At 35.8% G+C, this 24,287-nt stretch overlaps 2 protein-coding genes and 1 pseudogene across 2 annotated transcripts; 2 read left to right on the top strand and 1 right to left on the bottom strand.

Annotated features, from left to right (window-relative positions):
* The first annotated feature begins 4,602 nt into the window (after positions 1–4,602).
* LOC137727612 (uncharacterized) lies at positions 4,603–5,113 on the top strand (annotated as a pseudogene).
* A 2,525-nt stretch (positions 5,114–7,638) lies between these two features.
* LOC137727607 (uncharacterized mitochondrial protein AtMg00810-like) lies at positions 7,639–8,850 on the bottom strand. Its single transcript, XM_068466438.1, has one exon. It carries the CDS (start codon positions 8,848–8,850, stop codon positions 7,639–7,641), a length of 1,212 nt encoding a protein of 403 aa, XP_068322539.1.
* Positions 8,851–17,660: 8,810 nt separating this feature from the next.
* Positions 17,661–18,188, top strand: LOC137727791 (pectinesterase inhibitor-like). The gene has a single exon (XM_068466612.1). The coding sequence runs from the start codon at positions 17,661–17,663 to the stop codon at positions 18,186–18,188; it is 528 nt and encodes a 175-aa protein (XP_068322713.1).
* The last annotated feature ends 6,099 nt before the right edge of the window (positions 18,189–24,287 follow it).

The following is a 24,287-nucleotide window of genomic DNA, read 5'->3' as shown; positions in this document are numbered from 1 at the left end:
AGGTGAAGTAGGTGGATGTTGTAGGTGAAGTAGGTGGATGATATGTTAAGTGATAAGTGATAAGTGATATGATATGTGGTTATGATATGATAAGTGGTTAAGTGGTGATGATAAGTGATAAGTGATTAAGTGATATGATATGTGGTGATGATAAGTGATAAGTGCATGTGGGTTAACTAATGAAGGAAATGCATGTGCAATGACAATGTGTTAGAATGGATGTGTGTTATGCATGGCATGATTGGGATTAGGAAAGGTTTAAATGTCCTAAAACTAAAGAGAACAAGGTTCCAACACTTTGGCTCCAATTAGGTCTTCAATTTCGTCCAACACTTTGGCTTCAAGCATAAGCTATCCGTCCTTAGCCCAAAAGTGCTCCAAAAGTCTCCAAAATGCATCTTTTTGCTCCTTTAGCCCTTTGGACCTATAAACACACGAAAATAGCTTAAAGTACTAAAATAACTAAAGAAACATAACGTAAATGCACGAGAACAAGCCATTTAAGTCGCATGAATATGCTCCTATCAAGCAGCCAGAGAAGAAGTGTAATCGCGTCGCATAATAGCACCTGTCTTGAGTCTAGTTTGAATAGTGTTATGTGATGGAGATTGAGTTTGTGCATTTGAACAGGGCAGAGGAAGAATTACCTGAAGCTGAGATGAATCAAGGACAGGAAGCAAGGGAACTGTATGTTGAGGAGAGGAAAGAGTGTCCGTGGAGTCTTGTGTTTCAAATCCCTGTGTGCCAGTGGCTGATTGGTCTGAAGAACTATTGATAGGTGAAGTAGACTCTGAAGCCGAAGTGTGCATTGTAGATGATGTTCCAGTACCCGAAACAGAACCCATAATAACATCTCGATGCATGGAATTCACAGGAGCTGAAGATCTTTGTTGTACTGGCATTGGTATAACCACAGTGCTGCACGGAGTTTGACTAAAAGAGATTCTCTGTCCTTGAGCTTTGGAGTTTAACAATGCAAAAGGAAACACATCCTCATTAAACACAACATGTCTTGACACAATACATTTCTTACTTTGAACATTATAACAAACGACACCCTTATATCCCCTAGAATAGCCCAAAAACACACACTGATCAGACCTAGGGAGTAACTTATGTGCAGAATATGGTCTTAACCAAGGATATACTGCTGATCCAAAGACTTTCAAATTCTGCAACTCAGGATCAGTACCATACAATTTCTTATAAGGAGACATAATTGACAACACTTTGCAGGGCATTCGATTGATCAAAAACACAGCATGAGCACAGGCATAATACCAAAAATCAAGAGGCAAATTAGCTTGAGCAAGAAGAGTAATGGCAGTCTCTACTATATGCCTATGTTTTCTTTCAACTACCCCATTCTGTTGTGGAGTGTATGGACAAGAAATCATTTGTTCAACACCCTTTGCAGCAAGAAAAGCTTTAAAAGAATGACTTGTGTATTCTCCCCCACCATCAGATTGCATACATTTAATGGCAACACCAAACTGTGTAAAAACCCAGTTGTAAAACCTCACAAAAGTTGCATACACATCTGACTTATTATAAAGTGGAAAAATCCAAACATACTTTGTATATTGATCAACAAAAGTAACATAGTATCGATACCCCTCTACTGTTTTAACTGGAGAAGGGCCCCATACATCAGAGTGCACCTTTTCAAACGGTGAGAAGTATCTATCACTACTAGAAGAAAAAGGAAGCCTACACATCTTTCCTTGAAGATAGTAAGTACACATACTATGATTCATATCTAATTCTAATGGTATATTGGACTGTTTCAACATAAGTGACATGATCTCATTAGATGGATGACCAAACCGTTGATGCCACAAAGTTGACTTCACCAACTGACCAAGAAATCCACAAGGCTGCTGAATCACACTCTGAACTCCTCTTGATTGCTTGATAACAGGGATTTGAAACAACTGTCTTGCTTTACTCTTTCCTCTGTACAGTATGTCCCTTGTCTTCTTGTCCAGCACAAAAAACTCATTCTCATCACACACAAACCAACTACAATTATCAGCACACAATTGTTGTACAGATAGCAGACTACGAGCAATTTTTGGAACATGTAAAACATTCTTAAGGACCAAACTATGAGAATTATTTTTAATAGTAGTAGCGCCAGTATTTGCAATAGATAAACCTGTCCCATTTCCAACTAAAATGGTTTCAGAACCTTGGAATGGTGTAACCGAATTCAATGCATTGATATCAGCAGTGATATGGTGAAAGGCACCAGTATCAACAATCCAAGCATCCTGAGGAATTTGCGGGTCTGGTTGCTGGGCTGTCATGGCTGTGAACTGTGCAGGTGGTTGTTGACCCTGAAACGCATAGTTTCCCCTGTGATAGCAGTCAAGAGCTGAATGACCATGCCTCCCACAAATCTGACACAACATGTGAAAACCATTACTTGGTGGATTGGTGTTCCTGTGAAAACAATTAGCAGCAGTATGTCCTCTCTTATTGCAGATTTGACACTCAATCGCAGTTGAAGACCTAGTTTTTGTATTCCCATTCCACATATTTGTACCAAACTGCCTTGTATTAGTAGACGAAAAACCACCAGAAGAGCCTGTATTGTACCCCTTGCCTTTAAACCCAGCATTGTGCTTGAAACTGTTGTGTCCCTTATAATTTGGCTTTGGTATAAATTGAGATCTCGAACCAGAATTTGCAAGGCTACCCATAAAACCAACACCATAAGGATTTTGAGGATAAGCAGGACCAAGAAATTGCGGAGGCATAAGAGAATGAGAATATGGTTGTGGAAGCATAAAAGGTTGGGAATATGGCTGTTGAGGCATAGAAGGCTGTGGTGAAGTAAATGATGAAGGATATGGTTGTGTGTATGGCTGAGAATAAGACTCACCAGAATAAAGATATGTCTGAGAAGTTAGAACACCCCCAGTGGTTCCAGGTACATGACTATGACCTGCAGGATTCGACCCTGAAGCAGAAGACACTCCCGAAGTCATTTGAGAAGACTGAACACATAATGCAGAAAGACCGCTTGATTCACCTTCAATTTCTTTTTCAGCCCCAAGCAACAAAGCTCGAAATTCTTTAACAGATATAGAAGATTCTCTGGCTAATATCACTGTTCGAATTATAGCATATTCTTTTGGTAAACCAGCTAAACCCGCAATAATGACATCATTATCAGAAATGAACTCTCCAGCAGCAGTTAATTGTTCCCTTATATTCTTCAATCGTAACAGATACCTATCAATCGAATCTCCTCCTTTCTGAATTGTATGCAACTCTGTCTTTAAGTGATTTACTCGAGACTTAGATACAGAAGCAAACCGATCTACAAGATTAGACCAAGCCTCGTACGCAGTTACACATCCAAGAACATATTCAATAGCCTCATCTGACAGAGTAGCTAATAAGAGACTCATCAACGCCATATCTGTGGATTCCCACTCAAGGTATGCCTCACTAAGATCAGAAGTAACTCCTCCTTCAGAACGAACAACAAACTTTGACGGACAAGCAATAGTGCCATCAAAATGTCCAAACAATTTATTACCCTTCAACACAGACTTAAACTGAAATGCCCATTTCGCAAAATTATCATCCTTCAACTTAATCGTTATCATTCCCAACAAATTTTCAACCTTAACAGGAGAAGTAGCCATGCTTTCTTGACAAAAAAATACACGCACTATCAAACACCAAACAAATATCCAATCTTTGCTATCCAGAAATAAAATCCAGAGAGACTGAAACTCCCGTTGTAATCAAGAACGACTGAAACGTTTCTTGAAAAGAAAATCTCGAAATACAGACAAAATCAAACACACATTACACACCGAAATCTGAACACCCAACCCTTCTAAGCAGGACTGAAACCCAAAAAAACTCTCTAATCAGGACTGAAACCTAATTACCCTTCTAATCAGGACTGAAACCCAATTAACCGAACAAAAAAATTGACAATATCACCTGATCCAAAGCCGGAATGAACCTTCTCTTCGAGCTCCTCAATCGTGTATAGCAGCGGAAGACCTAGGATCGACAACGGCAGTGAGCCAATGCCGGCGATGATACCATATTAACACTATTGATTTACAGAAACCTTAAGGAAGGAGAAGCTAAAGAACACGAAGAGGAAAGTAAGAGAGAGAAACTTTTGTGTTGTATTTCTTAAGAGGAAATATTACATCATCCATATCTGAGTCTCTAAGACCTTTCTTATATAGAGACTAAGATGTACAGTTTTACACTTTTACCCTTTCAACTAATTCCAACAACCTCTAACTGTATTGAAGATAACTCCCACTTGATTCTTCCTGATTCAGTTTTTAACTAACTCACTTTATTTGGTTAATAAGGAACACTAAAATATTAGTAAATCCATAATACTCAACTAAACCTTTTAATTGAGCGCATATATATATATATATATATATATATATATATATATATATATATATATATTTGGATTGATGTTGCGTCGATTTGGATCCGTCCCATTAATATAACCAAAGCTAAGACTCTTATGAAACCCTAGCAACAGCCATATCTCACTATTATTTATAGCATAATCATATCGGCTTTTCAAATTACAAATTCCATACGATGGAGTCCCCTCTTGGTTATGCGTTAACATTCTTCTTTGCTTGTAATCTGTTTTTTCTCCTCATCTCCTTCACCATCCGATGCATCAGCAGATCAATTGGTCGATGGTATTTGCCAAAAATCCATAAATAATACTGAGTGCATGGAAGTTCTCCACTCCGATCCATTGAATCGGCATCCACTTACATATTTCTTGCTCAAGTCGCCCTCGATCTAGCCATAGTGAATGCAAAAGATAGCAAGCATTCATCAACAATTTGCTCAAGAGTGATCCATCGGAGCCTATTAAGCAATGTGCTGCTTCATACGAATCAGTGGGTGCTTCATTCCGGAACGGAAAAGTTGAGGTATACGAGGATCCTTTGACGGCCAACTATGAGCGGGAAATGATGCGGGTAACTGTGAAACTGTCTTAAGTTCTAAAGGAGTAAGATTTCCTAAAATATCTGCTAGAAACCATTTTGTACTGTTATATAGTAGTATTGGGGATGTAATCACAAAGTCAGAATGATATTGACTATCTGTTTGCAGATATATTCTAATTAAAAGAATCAGAATTTCTTCTAATACAAGGCTTTTTTTCTTATTCATTTTTGGCAACAAGGGGTGATTTCTCCTTAAAATATATTTCTCACATCAATTTATACATAGATCTAATATTATATAATTTGTTAGCAAACCAACTGTTGTCCGATTCTACTGTACAAGTACAAAGCGCTCTTAGTTTCGAATGATGAGCAAGCAAAATTTTGAGCTTTGCGAATTAAGTCGATTAAATTTACCTTCTAAAACCCCATGCAGGGCAGCCGAAAGTAGCGATTACAGTCAGGTGTCCTCCTTTCGAGTAAATGGAAGTGTTGCGGGGTGCAAGTCCAATCAACCATTCAGGTATTTTTATGATGTACGTTATATGGCTACTTGTTTGAGGACTGTTGTGTTTTCCTTGCTATTTATATTTAATACTTTCTAAGGATGTAAACGTTTCCATTATTAAAAAAAAAAAATGTTTGCAGTCCTCAAGCACAAAGGAGCACATACATAGTAAAAATGATCACATAAATGATTTACTTTATCTAAGTGACACTATTTTGTAAAATATTTCAACGATTCAAATAATCTATATTTTAATTTAACATTCATATATTATCCTTACAAAAAATTAGACAAAACCATTACGACATTCAATTTTAGTGAATAACATAGATGAATATGTTTCTTGAAAGAAATACTAAAATGACTACCATTTAATTCAATGGTCATATGACTACCATTTAGCCCAACTTACTTATAAGCTCATGCAAGGTCCCTCCTCCCATCAATATGAGATTCATTCTTAACACGCCCCCTCACGTGTGACGAATTTTCAAGACTAACACGTGGACAACAAAAATGGGTGACGTGGAGCACGTGTGGCCATTAGGCTTCACACATAGGACAACATGTTCTGATACCATAAAGAAAGTTGAGGTTCCACCATAAAACCAATTGGCAATATGGGGAGTAGGCCAACCTCTTATAAGCTCATGCAAGGTCCCTCCTCTCATCAATGTGGGATTCATTCTCAACACACCCTCTCACTGGAGGCAAATTTTTGAGAAGATTACGGTCTAATGGTATTCTTCTTCACTTGTAAATGCGAGGTCTTAGGTTCGATTATCACCAAATGCGGGTTTGAACCACATTATTGCTAGCCCATTGTGAGGCTAAGCCAACCCTCCTCCTTAGTGTAGATAATATCGTTTGTTCAAAAAAAAAAAAAAAAAAACATATCATGAACAACTCGGACCTAAAAGGTTCATTGCAAAGTAGATCGAAAAATATTACAATAAAGCATCACTAATTGCAAAGCAATAAGTAGACTTCTAGCACTTAGCCGAGCTCATCGGGAACCACATGAAAATCATATGAGAACAAAATCTCAAACCATAAATTGGGATAGGGAGTACGATGCCCATGGGTCGATCGCATCACCTAATCACTTGCCACGGAAATCTCAAACCATAAATCGGGATAGGGAGTGTGATCCCATGAGTCTATCACAACATCTAATCACCTGCCACGATCCCATAACACCAAATGAAGTAAGTCCAGCAAATCAAACGCTTCAACCTTCACACATAGATCCAAAATAGTTAGTACACCAAAACGAAAATCACAATCAGGCACACTCTTATGGAGAGCAATCAAATTAGCACAACTCTCCTACATAGAGAAATTAAACCAAACTCTAGGACAATTCCTGCAAATTATTAAACATAGAAAAAATAAAAGGATAAAATCATGTCGTCACTCCACATCCTCTGAACATTCGAAAGTCATATCACTGCACCGGTTATACCCAAAGTGTTGTACTGACTAAACTTGAAGATGATAACTGGACTCAACCTTGTGTAACTGTGTGCATGGACCAAAAGATGAGGATTGTCACATGACAACGTCGTTTTACGGTGGTAATTCAACACCAAATAACGCAAACGAAAAAGCAAGAGAGAAGAGATTGAGAATGATTTTCAAAGAGGTTGCTGCTGACCCCAAAGTCAAAGGGAGGAGTCGGCTGCAAATAATTTTTCCTTTGCCTTTCTGTAGACGGCTAGGGTATTTAGAATTGGTCGCGTAATATGGACGGTTGAATATTCGAAATGCAGTGGTGGTTGTGACCCACAAGAAGTCTGTTAACTTTTGAAGTTTGTGTATTTTGTATTTTTGTTATTGTCCAGGAACAGAAACATGATACAAATATATAGAGGAGTTTGAGTGAGTTGCAAACTACACTCAACACTCAAGACTCTAACCTAGAACTTCCTTGAATCAAGCTGAGAAGTCGGCATAGGAAATATAATTAAGCTCCTTGAATTAAGGAGCTGCCAACCAGCTGCCAACAAGATAAGACTCTTATACATAATTAAGCTCCTTGAATTAAGGAGCTGCCAACCAGATAAGACACTTATACAACTAGATAAAGCACTACTAGGGTTGACACAAACCCTATTGCACAGATAATATACAATATACCCAGAGGACTTTCAATACTCCCCCTCAAGCTGGATCCAGGAGGTTGATGGATCCAAGCTTGCCGAGAAGCCGCTGAAACTGAGGTGATGCTAAAGGTTTAGTGAATAGGTCTGCGAGTTGATCGTATCTTTTGACAAAATGAGTTTTGATGACCTGTGATTGTACCTGTGCACGGACATAGTGACAATCAACTTCGATGTGCTTGGTTCTCTCGTGGAAGACGGGGTTGGACGCAATGTGTATTGTCGCTTGGTTATCACAGAAAAGAGACATGGACTGAGTAGTAGAGACACCTAAGTCGCACAGCAAACCTTTCAGCCATATTAGTTCACAGGCAGTAGATGCCATGGCGCGATATTCAACCTCAGTGCTGGATCGAGCAACTACGGCTTGCTTTTTACTTTTCCAGGTAACAAGATTGCCTCCCACAAATGTGCAATACCCCGTTGTAGACTTACGATCAATAGAGTTGCCAGCCCAATCAGCATCACAATAACCTGTGATCTCAGTGCTCTCATTCTTTTTCATGATGATGCCACGACCTATTGAACCTTTGAGATACCGAAGTAGTCTCTTGACAAGATTAAAATGCTCCATGGTGGGAAAGTGCATAAATTGGCTAGCAATGCTTACTGAATAGGCTATGTCAGGCCTTGTAATAGTCAAGTAGATCAGCTTACCCACAAGACGCTGATAATAGCTGATGTTGGGCAGTGGTTGCCCTTCCAAGCTAAGTTTGAGTTTCGTGTCAAGGGGTGTATTGACAGGTTTAGCATCACTCATGTTTGCTTCCTTGAGAAGGTCAAGAACATATTTCCGTTGGCTGAGAAAGAAACCCTTGGGAGAGGTAGCCATTTCGATGCCAAGAAAATATCTAAGTATGCCAAGATCTTTGATGGCAAAACGTTGTTGCAGTGAATGCTTGAGCTTAGTTATTTCATCTATGTTGTCTCCTGTGATGATTAAATCATCGACATAGACAAGAACGACCAGTTTCCCAGCAGTGCCCGTGCGTACGAACAATGAAGAGTCTGCATTGCTTCTTTTAAAACCAACCGTTGTGAGGACTGAACTTAGCTTGGCATACCAAGCTCTTGGTGACTGTTTAAGACCATAAATTGATTTGTGCAATCTGCACATAAGATCAGGTTCATGACTTTGAGGATGGCCTGGGGGTAACCTCATGAAGACTTCTTCTTCAAGCTCACCATGTAAGAAGGCGTTCTTTACGTCCATTTGAAACATAGGCCATCATTTGTTAACAGCAACTGAAAGGAGTACTCTTACAGAGTTCATCTTTGCAACAGGGGCGAATGTTTCTTTGTAGTCCACATCAAATGTTTGAGTAAAGCCACGAGCCACTAATCTTGCCTTGTGTCTTTCTATGGATCCATCTGAGTTGAATTTAACCTTGTATATCCACCTGCAACCTACTGTCTTCTTTCCCTTAGGCAGTGTCTCAATGCTCCAGGTTTTGTGTTGATCAAGGGCATGCAGTTCATCTTGCATGGCTTGCTGCCAAACTGGTGATTGATTTGCTTCTTGGAATGACTGAGGCTCAACATGCTCAGATATAGTACACAGGAAAGCAGTGTGTTTAGGAGACATTTTGTGATAGGATACGTAGTGGGACAGTGGATGTCTTGGTTTGTAAGTGACAAAGTCTTGCAGTCTTGCTGGAGGATGTCTTTCACGAGTAGGATTGCGTCGAGGTGCAGTCGATTGCAACTCGTAGGATGATTCCTCAGGAGTAATACTGTGGATTGATTCAGAATTGTTGGTATCATTACTTGAGGCTTGGTTGTCATTTTCAGTAGGGATATTTGTGTGATGAACAGGCCCCATTGCATCAGGTACTTCAGTGGCAAGGGTTTCAGTTCTTGGCAATGGAAACAAATCCAAGTAATTCTCCCCCTCACTTGAACTATCTAGAGCTTGGCTGTAATAAGGGTTAGTTTCATGAAATCTGACATCCTTGGAAACAATTAACCTCTTAAGTTGTGGATTGTAACATTTGTATCCCTTTTGTGTGGATGAGTAACCAAGGAAAATGCATTTGGTTGCTCTCGGGTCAAGTTTGTCTCGATGCAAGGACTGAACATGGACAAAACAAATGCATCCAAAGACTTTAAGGTGTGACAGGTCTATTTTCCTGTTCTTTACAATTTCCATTGGTGATTTGAACCCCAAAACCCTGCTAGGTAACCTGTTGATCAGGTAAGTGGCTGCCATAACACTTTGAGACCAAAAACGTTTAGGTACATTCATTTGAAACATCAATGACCTAGTTTTTTCAAGGAGATCTCGATTTTTTCTCTCGGCAATACCATTTTGTTGAGGTGTGCCAACACAACTAGTTTGATGCATGATGCCATTGTTGCTCAAATATTGAGTCATGACTTGGGACATGTATTCGGTGCCATTATCAGACCTTAGAGTTTTGATTTGAGAGGAAAAATGATTTTTAACAAGACTATGAAAGTCTTTAAACACTTCCATCACTTCACTCGTTGATTTTAACAAATATAACCAAGTTGCTCTTGAATAGTCATCAACAAAGGTTATGAAATATTTGTAACCATCAAAAGACTCACTAGTTGGTCCCCATACATCCGAGTGTACAAGTTCAAAAAGATGAAAAACTCTAGACAAAGATGAATGAAGGGGTAGCTTTGTTGCCTTTGATATGTGGCAAGTTTCACAATGAATTTGTTCTTTGTCTAAATCTGGAAACAATGTGGACAAAACATGTTGAGATGGGTGTGCTAATCGCTGGTGCCACAAAAACTGGTCTTGAATGGAGACATGTACGGGTATAGACTTTGCTTGTAATCCACTGGGAGAGCTTTTCGAGATGTAATAGAGACCATCTAGGTAAAATCCCTCACCAATCTTCCTCTTGGTGACAAGATCCTGAAAAATGACATTTTCTGGTGAAAAAATGGCTAAGCAGTTTAAGGAATTTGTGATTTTTCCTACTGAGAGAAGTTGGAATGGAAACGAAGGCACGTATAAGGCCATGGACTCTATTTGATCAGATATCAAGTGAATTTTTCCCTTGCCTACAATCCTAGCACCTTCACCATTAGCTACAGACACATGTGATGGTTTATGAAGTTTCTCGAATTTATGCAATTTTGACACTTGATTAGTCATGTGATCTGTGGCACCTGAATCTACAACCCAAAAATCATGCAACTCATTCATTTTAAGAGCAGTTTTGAAAGCATTCATGATACCTTTCATGCCTTGTTGAGGTAAGCGATCAGCATCAGCCAGGAAACCAGCAAACTTGCCAAGCAATGCCGAGGTACTTCCATCTTCATGTTCAGCAGCACGATCTTCCCTACCCTTCTTTTGATGGAGATAGGCTGCGAACTCATTTATAAGAGTAGCAGGATTTGCAGTGAACTGTTTGTATGGATCAGAACTGTTGAAAGATGAAGATGATGAGGTGTTGGCACGAGGATGTGCTCGACTTGTCTTCTGCGTGGTTTTGTCCTTCATGAAATCTGGCTTAAGTTATGGATGGAGAATCCAGCACTTATCTCTCACATGCCCGATGTTGTCACAGTGTAGGCACTTTAGATGGGGGTTTTTTCCTTTGTATCTTTTTTCATTTGTCAGATACGCCCTAGCTTCAGTCACAATGGTTTTTGTACCATTGTTCATGACTTTTCTTCTTACTTCCTCGCGTTGGATGGTTGCACGAATGCTAGTGAAGGATGGTAGCTCAGGATTCATGAGGATATGGCTTCTCAAATCCTCATAGTCTGAGCTCAGACTAGACAGCAATTGAAATATCTTATCTTCTTCAGTTCTTTTAAGAAGCACCGTGGGATCAGTGGTGTGAGGTCTATAGACATCCAGCTCATTCCACATGCTTCTTAGAGAACCAAGATGTTGAACAAAGGTTTTACCTTCTTGTTGAACGCTGGAGATATCCTTCTTGAGTTGAAAAATGCGGGCAGAATTATTTTGATTACCATACATCTCCTTCACTGTTGTCCAGAGAGTGAGTGACGACTCGGAATAGCTGAAGATCTCAGCAATCTTCTTTTCCATGGAATTAAGCAGCCATGACATAACCAGCTGATCTTTGCAAAGCCACCCTCCATATTCAGGAGAAGTGACTCCAGGAGCAGGAAAGCTTCCATCGATGAAACCCAGTTTGGATCTTCCACCTAGTGCGAGACTAACCGCTCTTGCCCACGGTAAATAGTTGAACTCATTCAGTAACACTGAACTGAGTCGTTGATTTGGATTGATATCCATTTCAGAGATGTGAGTGGAAGGAGAAACAATGATGCTCTCTTCCTCCGAATGCTCATCAGCCATAATTTTGCTGAAGAGAAATCACAACGTAAGATATTCAAAGACAGGCTTCAGAGGGATGCCTGCTCTGATACCATGTTAACTTTTGAAGTTTGTGTATTTTGTATTTTTGTTATTGTCCAGGAACAGAAACATGATACAAATATATAGAGGAGTTTGAGTGAGTTGCAAACTACACTCAACACTCAAGACTCTAACCTAGAACTTCCTTGAATCAAGCTGAGAAGTCGGCATAGGAAATATAATTAAGCTCCTTGAATTAAGGAGCTGCCAACCAGCTGCCAACAAGATAAGACTCTTATACATAATTAAGCTCCTTGAATTAAGGAGCTGCCAACCAGATAAGACACTTATACAACTAGATAAAGCACTACTAGGGTTGACACAAACCCTATTACACAGATAATATACAATATACCCAGAGGACTTTCAATAAAGTCCTCAAACAAGTTTATTTGAAGAATTCATCAACAGAAGAGGACTCTATAAATTGAACCAGTTACTTATTTTTTGTGTCATGTTAATTTCTTCACCAAAAATACTTCCTCCCTTATATGGCAGGCAGTTTATTATATTTCATATGTATTTGGTCACCTCAATACTTTCGAGATTGACCGTAATGCTAATTAATTCACTTCGAGAGTGCTTACTTTTATTTTTATTTTTCACAAACGATACTAACACACTAAAGGGGGGTAGATTTAGCCTCACAATATGCTAGCAATAATAGTTCAAACATGACTACTAGTGACATTTAAACTGTATCTAGCAAACATATATATATATATATGCCACAAAATTCACCTTTTTGAAGATGTGCTTCCATTTGATATTAGAGAATTTGTCCACCAACCACCTAATACTTTCAACAATGGTCATGAGATTCTAGGGCACAGAACAGGAGCCAAGAACAACTTGAATCGTTAAAGAGGTGTCTCCTTCCACCATGATATGTGAGAAACCTTTCTACAAGGAGTACGCCAATCCATCTTTCCACGCTCAAGCCTCAGTTGCAGAGATAGTAGCTCTATCCAGGTTAAAAGCTCCAGCACCGAGGGTGTGCCCATTCTCATTTCTAACCACAAAACCCGCACCCGCCTTCTGAAGCGCCACTGAACCATCAAAATTCAGTTCAAGGAACGTGTCACCCGTGCAAATTGCTAGGAGCGTAGCAGGCAACACTTCTAAAATGCTTATTATCTCATCCTTCCTTTTGCTATTCCATTGATTAAAACCCTATTCATTTTCAATTTTTGATCAAGGTCCTTGGGTATTAATAACATCATTAATTATTTCAATAATAAATTTTTTTTTATTTCTAAATATATTCATTTAATGTTAAAATGTTTATTTCTAAATATATTTATATTTATGACTAAATTTTTTATCATATATTTTTAGTTTTAGTTTGTAGCCATTTTTAATTTGTAATTCTTTTTAATTTGTACCAATTTTCTTTTCAGTTTTAATTTGTACCCATATATTAATTTCTTTTGGTGCCTATATTTTTCAAAGTTTATTTGTTATATGTAAAATGTACTCATTCTTAAATATACCAATTTGTTGTATGTAAAATGTACAATTTTTTTTATATAAAATCTATTCATTTTTTTTTCTAATCCATTTTTAAACTTATATGGGTACATTCTTTTTTCTTTGATTTTAAAATGTATCAATGTCAAGTTTAATCGAAGAAATTTACTAATGTTATTAAGCCTAATATCTTCTTTTTTTTTTGTTGTGATTTTGAAGAATGTACCCATGTTTTGATACAATTAATTTTTTTGATGAATGTACCCATGTTTATACACACACACACACACACACACATTAGTATATTTATATTTTAATATTTTTAATCCCACAAATTATGGTTTATTTATTTATTTAAAATCTCATTTATATAAACAACTAAAATTTCTAATTTTTAATTTAAAAAATATAGTAACGTACATAGAAATAAAGTATCACATTAATTTCAGGGACCTTGATCAAAAATTAAAAACCAACAAGGTTTCAATCAAAGAATATTCATAACTAAGGACCACATCCAAAGTCTCCCTTATATATATCATCCAAAATTAAATATGGGTACAAATAAAATAAAAGTTTAAAAAATATGGGCACAAAAAGAAATTAATATATGGGTACAAATTAAAACTAAAAATAAAATTGGTACAAATTAAAAAAGGATTGCAAAATTAAAAATGAGTACAAACTAAAAATGAAAATATATGATTACAAATTTAGCAATAAATATAAATATACCCTATGTAACATTTCTAACAATAAATGAATATATTTAGAAATAAAAAAATATTTTCTTATTGAAATAATTAATGATACTTATTTTAAATATTAAATAATTGTTTTTTAGTTTTTAATAATTTTTTAATAGAAAGTATGTCCCGAATCAAGCCACGTCAGCACTTAACAGAAAAACTAACAGAAAAATTGACAGAGGTATGACATTGTCACAAATTTGTAAGATGCGGTATGACATTGTCAATTTTAAAAGATGAGGTATGAAATTGTCGTGACCCTAATAGTTGAGGTAGTTTTTTGTACTTTACCCTTCTTTTTTTTTTAATTTTACTTTTATTTATTATTTTAATATTTAAAAAATATTAAATATTTTTTTTAGTTTTTAATAATATTTTATTAATTTTTTAATAGAAAGTGGTCTCTGTCTCTTGCCACGTCAGCATTTAACAGAAAAACTAACAGAAAAATTGACGGATGTATGACATTGTTACAAATTCGTAAGATGCAATATGACATTGTCAATTTTAAAAGATGAGGTATGAAACTGTCGTGACCCCAATAGTTGAGGTAGTTTTTTGTACTTTACCCTTTTTCTTTATTCTCACATATACAATTCACATAATAGCAATATTATGGATATAATGTATAAACAATTTATGTAGAATCTAAAATTCGTAAAACGTAAAGTTGGGTCATGCATTATAGTGAAGGTTCATGCAATCAAGGTTGAAAAAATATCGAGATAAAAACAGTTGTTTTAGAAGAACCTGGATTGCATGATGAATATTGTGAACGGGTTTGTAGAAATTCTTTCTTCAATTTCAACTATCATCTTCAAGCTTATATCATGTTCAACATAAGAAGAAAAAAAAATTGAATCAATAAAAGTATATGAATTCAATAAAATTAAAATTTAATCAATTAAAAATAATTGAAATGTAATACTCCCCTGATTGAAGATAAATAAATTCTCTTTAGCACAGTGTGAAGATCGTGCTGATAACGTGTTGTGACCTATATTTAACTGACAGGGGAAGGAGAGCTGGCGGCATAGAGAGAAAAAGAGTGGAGAATAGGCTTGAGGAATTATGTGCTAATTCCCCAGTTCTTATGCCTTTATTTATAGTAATAAGGAGGAAAGAAACTTACTCTTCAAGTAATACGAAGTCTATTAGGAAAGATCTTCTAGATCCCAAAGGATTCCTAATCTATCTCTACTTAGGATTTACACAATCACAATATTGATAAGAACATATGTCACAACAAACTTCTTATTTTATAGGGGCTTTTTGCATAAAAATTTCGTATATATTTATTGCACGGGTAATTAAGTGGGATAAATTTGATGCTACTAGTGCTGGATCGTATCTCGTCTCTCTAAAACTTTAGCATGGTTCCAAAGTGGGTTTTCAAATTTGGCCCCTTGTCACTCTAAAAATTTAACATGGTATCAAATCAGGTTTTCAAATTTGGACCCTAAAAATTGAGTTCATTTACAAACATGACCGACGTAGCTCTGCTTGTGGCCCACTCCAAAGTGGTTCGATATAAGCGGTATGTTGAATAAAGCAAAAAGTCACACATCAGTTATCAAAAAACAAATAACAACTTATATCATATTGTTCAACTTAAAATTTTTTTTTTTTGAACAAACGATATTATCTACACTAAGGGGTGAGGGAGTGGACCAAACCTCACAATGGACTAGCAATAATGTGGTTCAACTTCTAATTGAATCAAGGCCTTTTGCATAAAAATCCACATTGATTGATTCAATAGGTGAATAAGTGGGATCAATACCATTGCTATTAGTAGTGGACTGCGGCCCCGTCGCTCTTAAACTTTAAAAAAATTTCACATCTGCCATCCCACAAAACAAATCACGACTTCTATCAAATAGTTTAACTTATAACTGAACCGATGCCTTTTGCATAAAAGGACTACACTTAATGTTTACATAGATGATTAAGTGGAACCTATCGTTGTTATTAGTAATGGACCAATTCTATCTCTCTAAAACTTAAAAAAAATTTACCTCCAACAGAAAGGGATGTGGTGATATTCATCTTCAACGGGGAGGGTAGTGGTGATTCGTTCAGTGGCGTTAGTTATGTCAATTTGTGCTATGTCATGCTTCAAAATTCATGTCAATTTGCGTAGAGCAAGTGGAAGGGATCATGTTTTGCATCCTCAAAATTCCTGTCAATTTGTGTACAGGAAGAGGAAGGGATCATGTTATGTCATGCTTCAAAGGGAAGGGTTCATGTTATGTCATGCTTCAAAATTTCTGTGAATTTGTGTAAGGAAGTGGAAGGGATCATGGTGAGATTTTGGTGGAGTGAACGAGTTGCAAATTAGATTTGATTCCTTCTTATCATGAGTTTGAGGTGGTGTTGGAAAATATAAAGGAAAGTATTATAAAGATTTGATTTAGGGGGGTGTATTCAATTGGGATTTTGAGGAATTTTGATTCTTTTAATGAATCTAGGGGTATTTAATCAGGAATTTAGGTGATTCTCTGAAATTCAATGTGTATTCCATCAGGATTTTAAGATAGTTTATTAAAATCCTTAGAAATACGGATCTATTCAATTAAGATTTTAAAGAAGTTTATAACATTCTAGGTGTATTCAATTAGAATTTGATTTTAAAGAATTTGACAAAGTTGAGGAATTAGCGGGAATTGGAGAGATTTTGTAGTGTATTTGAAGCATCCACAAATATCACCTCTCCCCAAGAGATTTTGAGGGAATTGAATCAAAATTTTTCATGGAATCTCTACAAATCAATTAGACTCCATAAAAATCCATTAAAATCTCTCAAATTCCCAATTGAATACACCCCCTTAGTTAGGGATTTGATTTGAATTCGTCTAGGTTTTATTGTCATATGGACAAAAATGTGACTTGATTTATTTCCTTATAGAGAAGATTAAGGTAGTCGAGTTTGTGAGTGAGTTTATTGAAGAATTGCCCTATGGACTTTGTGGACATAGACATAAGATGAGAAGGACAGTCTGCTTCCGATCCTTATTATTTTTATTTATTTTAATAAACGATATTATCTATATTAAAACAGAAAATCTAGGTTAAGCCTCACAATGTGCTAATGATAATGTGGTTCAAATTCGCCATTGGTGATAATCGAACCTAAGACTTCTCACTTATAAATGGAAGGAAATATCACTAGATCGTAATGCTAAGTAACCTTTCGATCCTTACCATTAAGTGAATCATAATCTCAATTTTTCAAAAACTGCCCTGAATTGGTCGCCAGATTGCATGCATTGTATGAATCGTGATAGTATCTCATTAATATAAAACCTAAAATAAGACTCTTATGAAACCCTAGAGCCATATCTCACTATTATATATAGCATAATCATATCAACCTTTCTATGAAAAAAAAAAATTCATATTAACCTTTTAAATTACAAATTTCCTACAATGGAGTCCCCTCTTGGTTATGCGTTAACATTATTCTTTACTGGTCATTTGTTTTTCTTCCTCTCTTCTCCTTCACCAGCCAATGCATCAGCCCAATTGGTCGATGTTGTTTGCCAAAAATCCATAAATAATACCGAGTGCATGGAAGTTCTGCACTCTGATCCTCGAGTAAAATGGGCATCCACTTACATACTTCTTGCTCAAGTCGCCCTCGACCTAGCCATAGGGAATGCAAAAGATAGCCAAGCATTCATCAACAATTTGCTCAAGAGTGATCCGACGGAGCCTATTAAACAATGTGCTTCTTCATACGAGTTAGTGGTGGCTTCATTCCAAAGCGCAAAAGTTGAGATATACGAGGATCCTTTGACGGCCAACTATGATGTCAAAATTGCAGGCGATGATGCGGGTAATTGCGAAACTGCCTTAAGATCTAAAGGAGTTAAATATCCTGAATTATCTGCTAGAAACCATGTTGTACTGTTATATAGTAGTATTGGGGATGTAATCACCGGTCAGATTGATTGACTACCTATTTGTGGATCTATTCTAATAAAAAATTAGAATTTCTTCTAATACAAGTTTTCTTTCTTATTGATTTTGGCAACAAGGGGTGGTTTCTCCTTACATTCCTCACGTCAATTCATATGCATGATACATAGTTCCAATATTATACACTCTGTTAGCAAACCAATTGTTTTCCGATTGTACTGTACAAAGCACTTTTTTTATTTTTATTTTTTTTTTTTAATTATGAGCAAGCAAAATTTTGAGCGAGTAATGGTGGAATCAGACGCACAAAATCAACTAATAATAGTGTTGCGAGGAGCAACTCTAATCCACCATTACTTGCTTGAAGGGATTCTTTATGAAGTATGTAATATGGCTACTGGCTTGAGGACTGTTCTGTTATCTTCAAATGTATTAGGTTACCTGAATACATTGGAGATTATATGACCTTGGCGCTAATTAATTCCTTAAGAGATTTGTGCTCACTTAAACTTTCTATTATTTCTCTCATCAATATATTCAAATTATATCAAATAAGCTATAAAGAAATTTAAGCAGTGATGAGAGAGAATAATTAATAAAATAATAATTTTAAAGTTTCAACGGAAAAGAAAAAATTAAATTGAAGACACCACCCCCCCCCCCCCCCCCCCCCCCCCCCCCCCCGGCGCGTCCCCCCGGGCAACCAATATAAATGGAGTTAATGTGTAAGGAATTTCCTATCCTTGTCGGAACAATACCAAACGAGAAATTTTATATGAACTCATTGAACCTCTTTCTACACCCAACTTTTTACATCCATATTGTTTTTAATTAAACTTTCAATATTTCTTAAACCCAAATTTATTGCCTAAATTATTCTCACAAACCCAATTCAAAGATGTAAATTTAACTTTACACCCATTTAAAAAATAAAAAACGAAAATCAAATGAAAAGAGCTGGGAAACATGCCAAAACAATGATGCAAAGAATGTAGATGTTGGTGGTTTGGCTAATTAGAATTTAGATTGCAAAGCAAGACTAATATTGTCAGTAAGATATTATATGAACGCAGACATGAGGAACTTAGCTAATCAATGCTATCTATTATCTAACTGTGACTCTCGAATTAAGTAGTAGCGGTTTGATATGTAACCCAATAACACAAAGCTAGATGTTATGGTTATATGTAAATTAAGAAGTAGAAGACTTGGTAAATGGTGTCCAAAAAGAATAAATACTAGGTAAACTTATACAGCTAATAGTTAGAATGTTAGTGTATGGCATATAAATCAATAATTCAACTCTCGCATAAATAAATTCATATTTTAGTTGGAGGATTAAAACTTTTAAAAATCACTCTCCATCCGTCAAAAATAACTTATTTTTTCTTTTTGAAAGCGTCTTAGGGTTTTTGCTAGAACAAAACGCACGTTAAAAGTTATGTAATGGTTAGAGTTTAGTTATTGATTGTGGGTTTATTAATAAATCTTATTTTTCTTGTTAATTTTATCTTGTACTTGATGGTAATTATGCAATAGGGTAATAAAGATATTTCACATCTAAAGTTTAAGTTGGGTGTAGAAAAATGTTAAATGGGTTCAAATAAAATTTCTCATACCAAATACAATTTGAAGTTAAGAAATGACCTAAACGGGGAACAATATTGAACCAAATACCATTTGAAGTTAAAGAATGTTCTAAATGGGCTAAAGCATTTGTCACAAAATTAACCTCCCTCCAAACATGATGATTGAAGCAATCTGTCATTGTAATCATAGGAAAACTCATGGAAAAAATTTCAAAACTTTTAGTTTTAACCAAAAAAATATCTAATAACTTTATTTAATGATAAGGATACGGAAAAAAAAAAAAAAAAAAAAAAAACCTAATGAAGGCGCGTGCAACTCAAACCCAACTGATACCCATCATTCTTTTGATAACCTAGCCAGCACCAATTCCTCTATTTGAAAACCGCAATTCCATGGATATATGCCATCAGAGATTTCTTTTACTGTTTGCACATAGATCTCCATAGGTTGATTTAGAGGTGGGCATGGTGCGGTTCGGTAATTGGTTCCATCTTCAAAACGGAATTGGAATCGAAAAATATCAACGGTCCAGTTCGGTGAGGTTCTATTTAAATTTATTACTAAAATCATATGGTTCGGTCCACATCGGTTTCAATTCAGTCCATACCGGTTTCATTCCGAATACTAAGTCATTTGAATACCAAATCAAAATGGTATTCAAAGCAACTCAAAATGGAATAACGAAGATTCCACAAAAAAGTTGTGCGTTATTTCCCATTAAAGCCTATGTTACAACGATTGTATATGTTAATGCATACTACAAGTGACATGAGATGACATAAGGAATGATGCGTAGATGACAATGTTATAAGGCATCCTATTGACGAAGAGGCATAGAAAAGGTTTGTTGGATGTACCTTGATTTTACAGTTAACCCGCAGAATGTCAGATTGGAGTATACCACTTACAGATTTAATTAGTTTGGGGTTCCCTAAAATTACAGCACTTGGCTTATCACTAAAGATCCAGGATAGTCCATTAATATTTATTTGTGGCTGTTGGTCAATGAGCTAAAGGATTTATAGGAAAACATCGTTCGTACATATGATAAGTTTACTGGAAATATGTTCACCTTGCGAGCAGCAACAATGTGGACTATAAACAATTTTTTTTCGTGTATACAATGATTTCCAACTTCAGCACTAAAGGTTATATGGCATTTGCAGTATGCAAGGACAACGTAACATCTTCTTGGCACGTGGGAAAAGTTTGTTATCTTAGTCATCTTAGATGGTTGTTATGGGATGACGAATGACGTCAGAATGATAAAGCCTTCGACATGCACAACAAAGACTCGCCCAAGACCTAAAGAATGGTTAGGAGATGAGATTTTGGACTAGGTAAAATGTTTGGATTTTGGTCTGTTTAGCAAAAGGGTAAGTAGGACCAAACTGACTACACATCTAAACTGGACACACAATAGCATGTTATTTGAGTTTCCGCACTGGTATAAATTAAAATGAGACACAACCTCGATTGTATGCATGTTTTGAAAAATGTGCTTTGATACACTGATCGGAACAATTCTAGACATTAAGAAAAATCAAAAGACACAGTCAAAGCTTGCCTCAATTTGAAACGAATGGGCATAAGGAGAAGTTTATAGATGAAGAGGGATGATGACAAACTTAGAAAGAGTCTTTCATTATTTACGGTTAAAACTTGATGACAAGAAAAAGTTTTTAAAGTTTCTATTCTTCGAATATTGCACGTTGCAGTAGCTTGGATGGCAGTAAATTTTCTGGACTAAGGAGGCCTGATTTTCATGTGATAGTGCAACGCCTTCTTCTGCTTGATATTTGAAACATCTTGCCTCTTAATGTAGTGAAGCCAATTACGTTGTTGTCGAGATTTTTTTTTGCAATTGACTGCAGGGTCATTGCGAAAGTCGGATGTTAAAAACTTGCTTGGTGACATTGTGCACGTCTTATGCAAGTTCGAACATATACTTCATCCAAAATAAAAAGTTATTCACTTGTTGGATGAAGAATTGCTTGTCAGACCAATCAACTATCGATGAATGTATCCAATAGAAAGATATTTCATCGTCCAAAATTTTTTATTTTTTGACTCATGATCAATGGATGCTTTGAATAATTTGTACCATAACTTTTTATTTTTACAAGCTTCTTGGTGAGTTAAAAAAGTGTGTATGAAATAGGGTGAAGCGAAATGATCAATTGTGGAGGCATGGACACATATGAGTTGCTTACTTTTTGTGCAATGCATCTACAAGATGTTTAGACGGCTTTTAATCATCCTCAATGGAATAATGACGATGGTATTAGCAAAGAGAAACCTTTTGTTTTTGCCCAAAACGCACGACTCTTTGGCGATTTAGTAAAAGGCGAGTCGTTTTCCCAAAAGTACATGGTGCTAGCGCATTGGTTCATACTTAACAATTGTGATGAGACTATGTCATAACTTGAGGAGAATAAACAGTTGTTGAAGCTAAAGCATCCTTCATATTTATATGCCAAGAAACACCTTGAATTGTTTCCTTTTCAGTGTAGGTATCAAGTAATATATTCATGATGTATTGTTCATTATTTGATATATTTGAATGTTTAAACGATCTCTAATTCAAATTGGTCTTCAAATGAAGTCTAGATGCATTATTCACAAATGCGGAAATATTTGCAACCCCAACATCGGCGATACAAGTATTATCCTAAGACCTATAGTATTTGAAGTCTAGACTTTAATCAAATGGTTTATGTAATATACGAGTTGACTAATTCATAAAGTAGCATAAAGGAATCATATATTTTTAATTCCGACAAAATTTGAATCGCAAAAGAAGACTTTTCATAATATGAATTTGTGGAGCTAAAAATAATTCGAAAAATTCTAGAGCTGACTTGTGAATTTTTATTTATTAGTGAGGCCCACATTCATTCTCCTAGCAGTTCAAACAACAAAGAAGATTACAATTTCTCCAATCTTATTTGCCCATGACAAGAAGAGAAGGTAAGAGAATTTAAGGTAAAATTAATAATTCATTACTACCTTTAAGCTTTCCTAAATGACGACATATTCCTTTAAGACATCTCTAAGGATTATTCTCGAGCGTCTTTAACATAGTTTGACCAATCAGACGTTGACAGATGGCATGGAAACCCTACACATGTGGTTGGCTTTATCCTCTATAAATACCTTGTTCTACATACTTCTCGAGTAAGTTGAACAAGGTACAATTTTGTCAGATCTGAAGACGGCAAAATTTTGCAACTCCAAAATCCACATATTATAGTAGGCCTTGATTCACATTTTAAAGAGTTTTTTTCCCTAATCTTATTTGATTCTATGATTAATCTAATATGCAATACCCTTACTATTTTGTGAACCTCATTCTACATGGTATAAAAAGTAATATTCCGAAAAGAGTCTTATTCAACTCTAAGAAGTCCTTTTTTTTAGTTTTATTATTAGAGTTATTATAATCTAATCTTTACTAATTAATGAAATCCTCTTTGTCAATTAAAAGAGGGTGAAAAAAAACAATTTAGTCTTCTATCTCACAAAAAAATTGATGGGCAATAATGTAATTTCATAGGTCCAAATTTTACTGTTTTTTATTAAAGTCTCACCTATATATGATGTTAAAATATATTCAATATTAAAATAAAAAAATAAAAAAAAAAAACCAAAAACCAAAAACAAAAACCTCCCACTCCCCCCACGTTTTCTCTCTCTCTCTCTCTCTCTCTCTCTCTCTCTCTCTCTTTTTCTCATTTTCTAAAAAAAAATGTGTTCATACACACAAAGTGTGTAGGCAAATACTAGTATCAATTTAAAAAAAAAAAAAAACTAAAAATGACACGTTCCTATAAATCTTGCGTCCCATGAACGACATGTTCAATTTAAAAAACTAAGAATGACATGTTCCTATAAATCTTGCATCACATGAATGACATGTTCAATTTAGAAAGACTAAGAATGACATGTTCCTATAAATCTTGCGTCACATGAAAGACATGTTCTATTCTTATTGAGGAAATCAATTAATATTCATTTGAGTCATTTTCTTGACTCAATTTTTTTCACGGTCCTTTTGGTGTGTCTTTAATTTTAAAGTGGCCCATGTGGTAAAAAAAGTGGTCAAATTCGTTAACAATGTGGATTCAATTATTAATTTCCGCCATTCTCCTGTTAAATCTCCATTAAAATATGGGAGAATAAATGCCCTTCATCCCATTAGTCGTCTCTTCTCCGGCAAAGGATGACTCACTTGGTTATTCTAGACAAAATTAGGTTGAAGGTTGATAATTGATGAGGAATTGTCGTAAGTGTAAACTTCTAAATATGTTATATCCAATGTATTTTATATTCTTTCAATTCATTAATAAAAATTATCATTTCTAATATAACTTTATGTATGCTAATGTCACCGGCGGTGGTGGGTGGCGTGGTTGGGGAAATGGAGAGAGATCGGATCCTTTTCCTAGGGATCCTAAGGATCCCGTGATAATGACCATTCATCGTACATTGTGCGGTCAGAAATCATTTCAAAATTTAAAATTTAAAATTAAATATAGATAGTAC

Source organism: Pyrus communis, chromosome 3, assembly GCF_963583255.1.
Source record: "Pyrus communis chromosome 3, drPyrComm1.1, whole genome shotgun sequence".
In the NCBI taxonomy this organism is placed as follows: domain Eukaryota; kingdom Viridiplantae; phylum Streptophyta; class Magnoliopsida; order Rosales; family Rosaceae; genus Pyrus; species Pyrus communis.
This window is presented reverse-complemented; position numbering and strand designations above follow the sequence as displayed.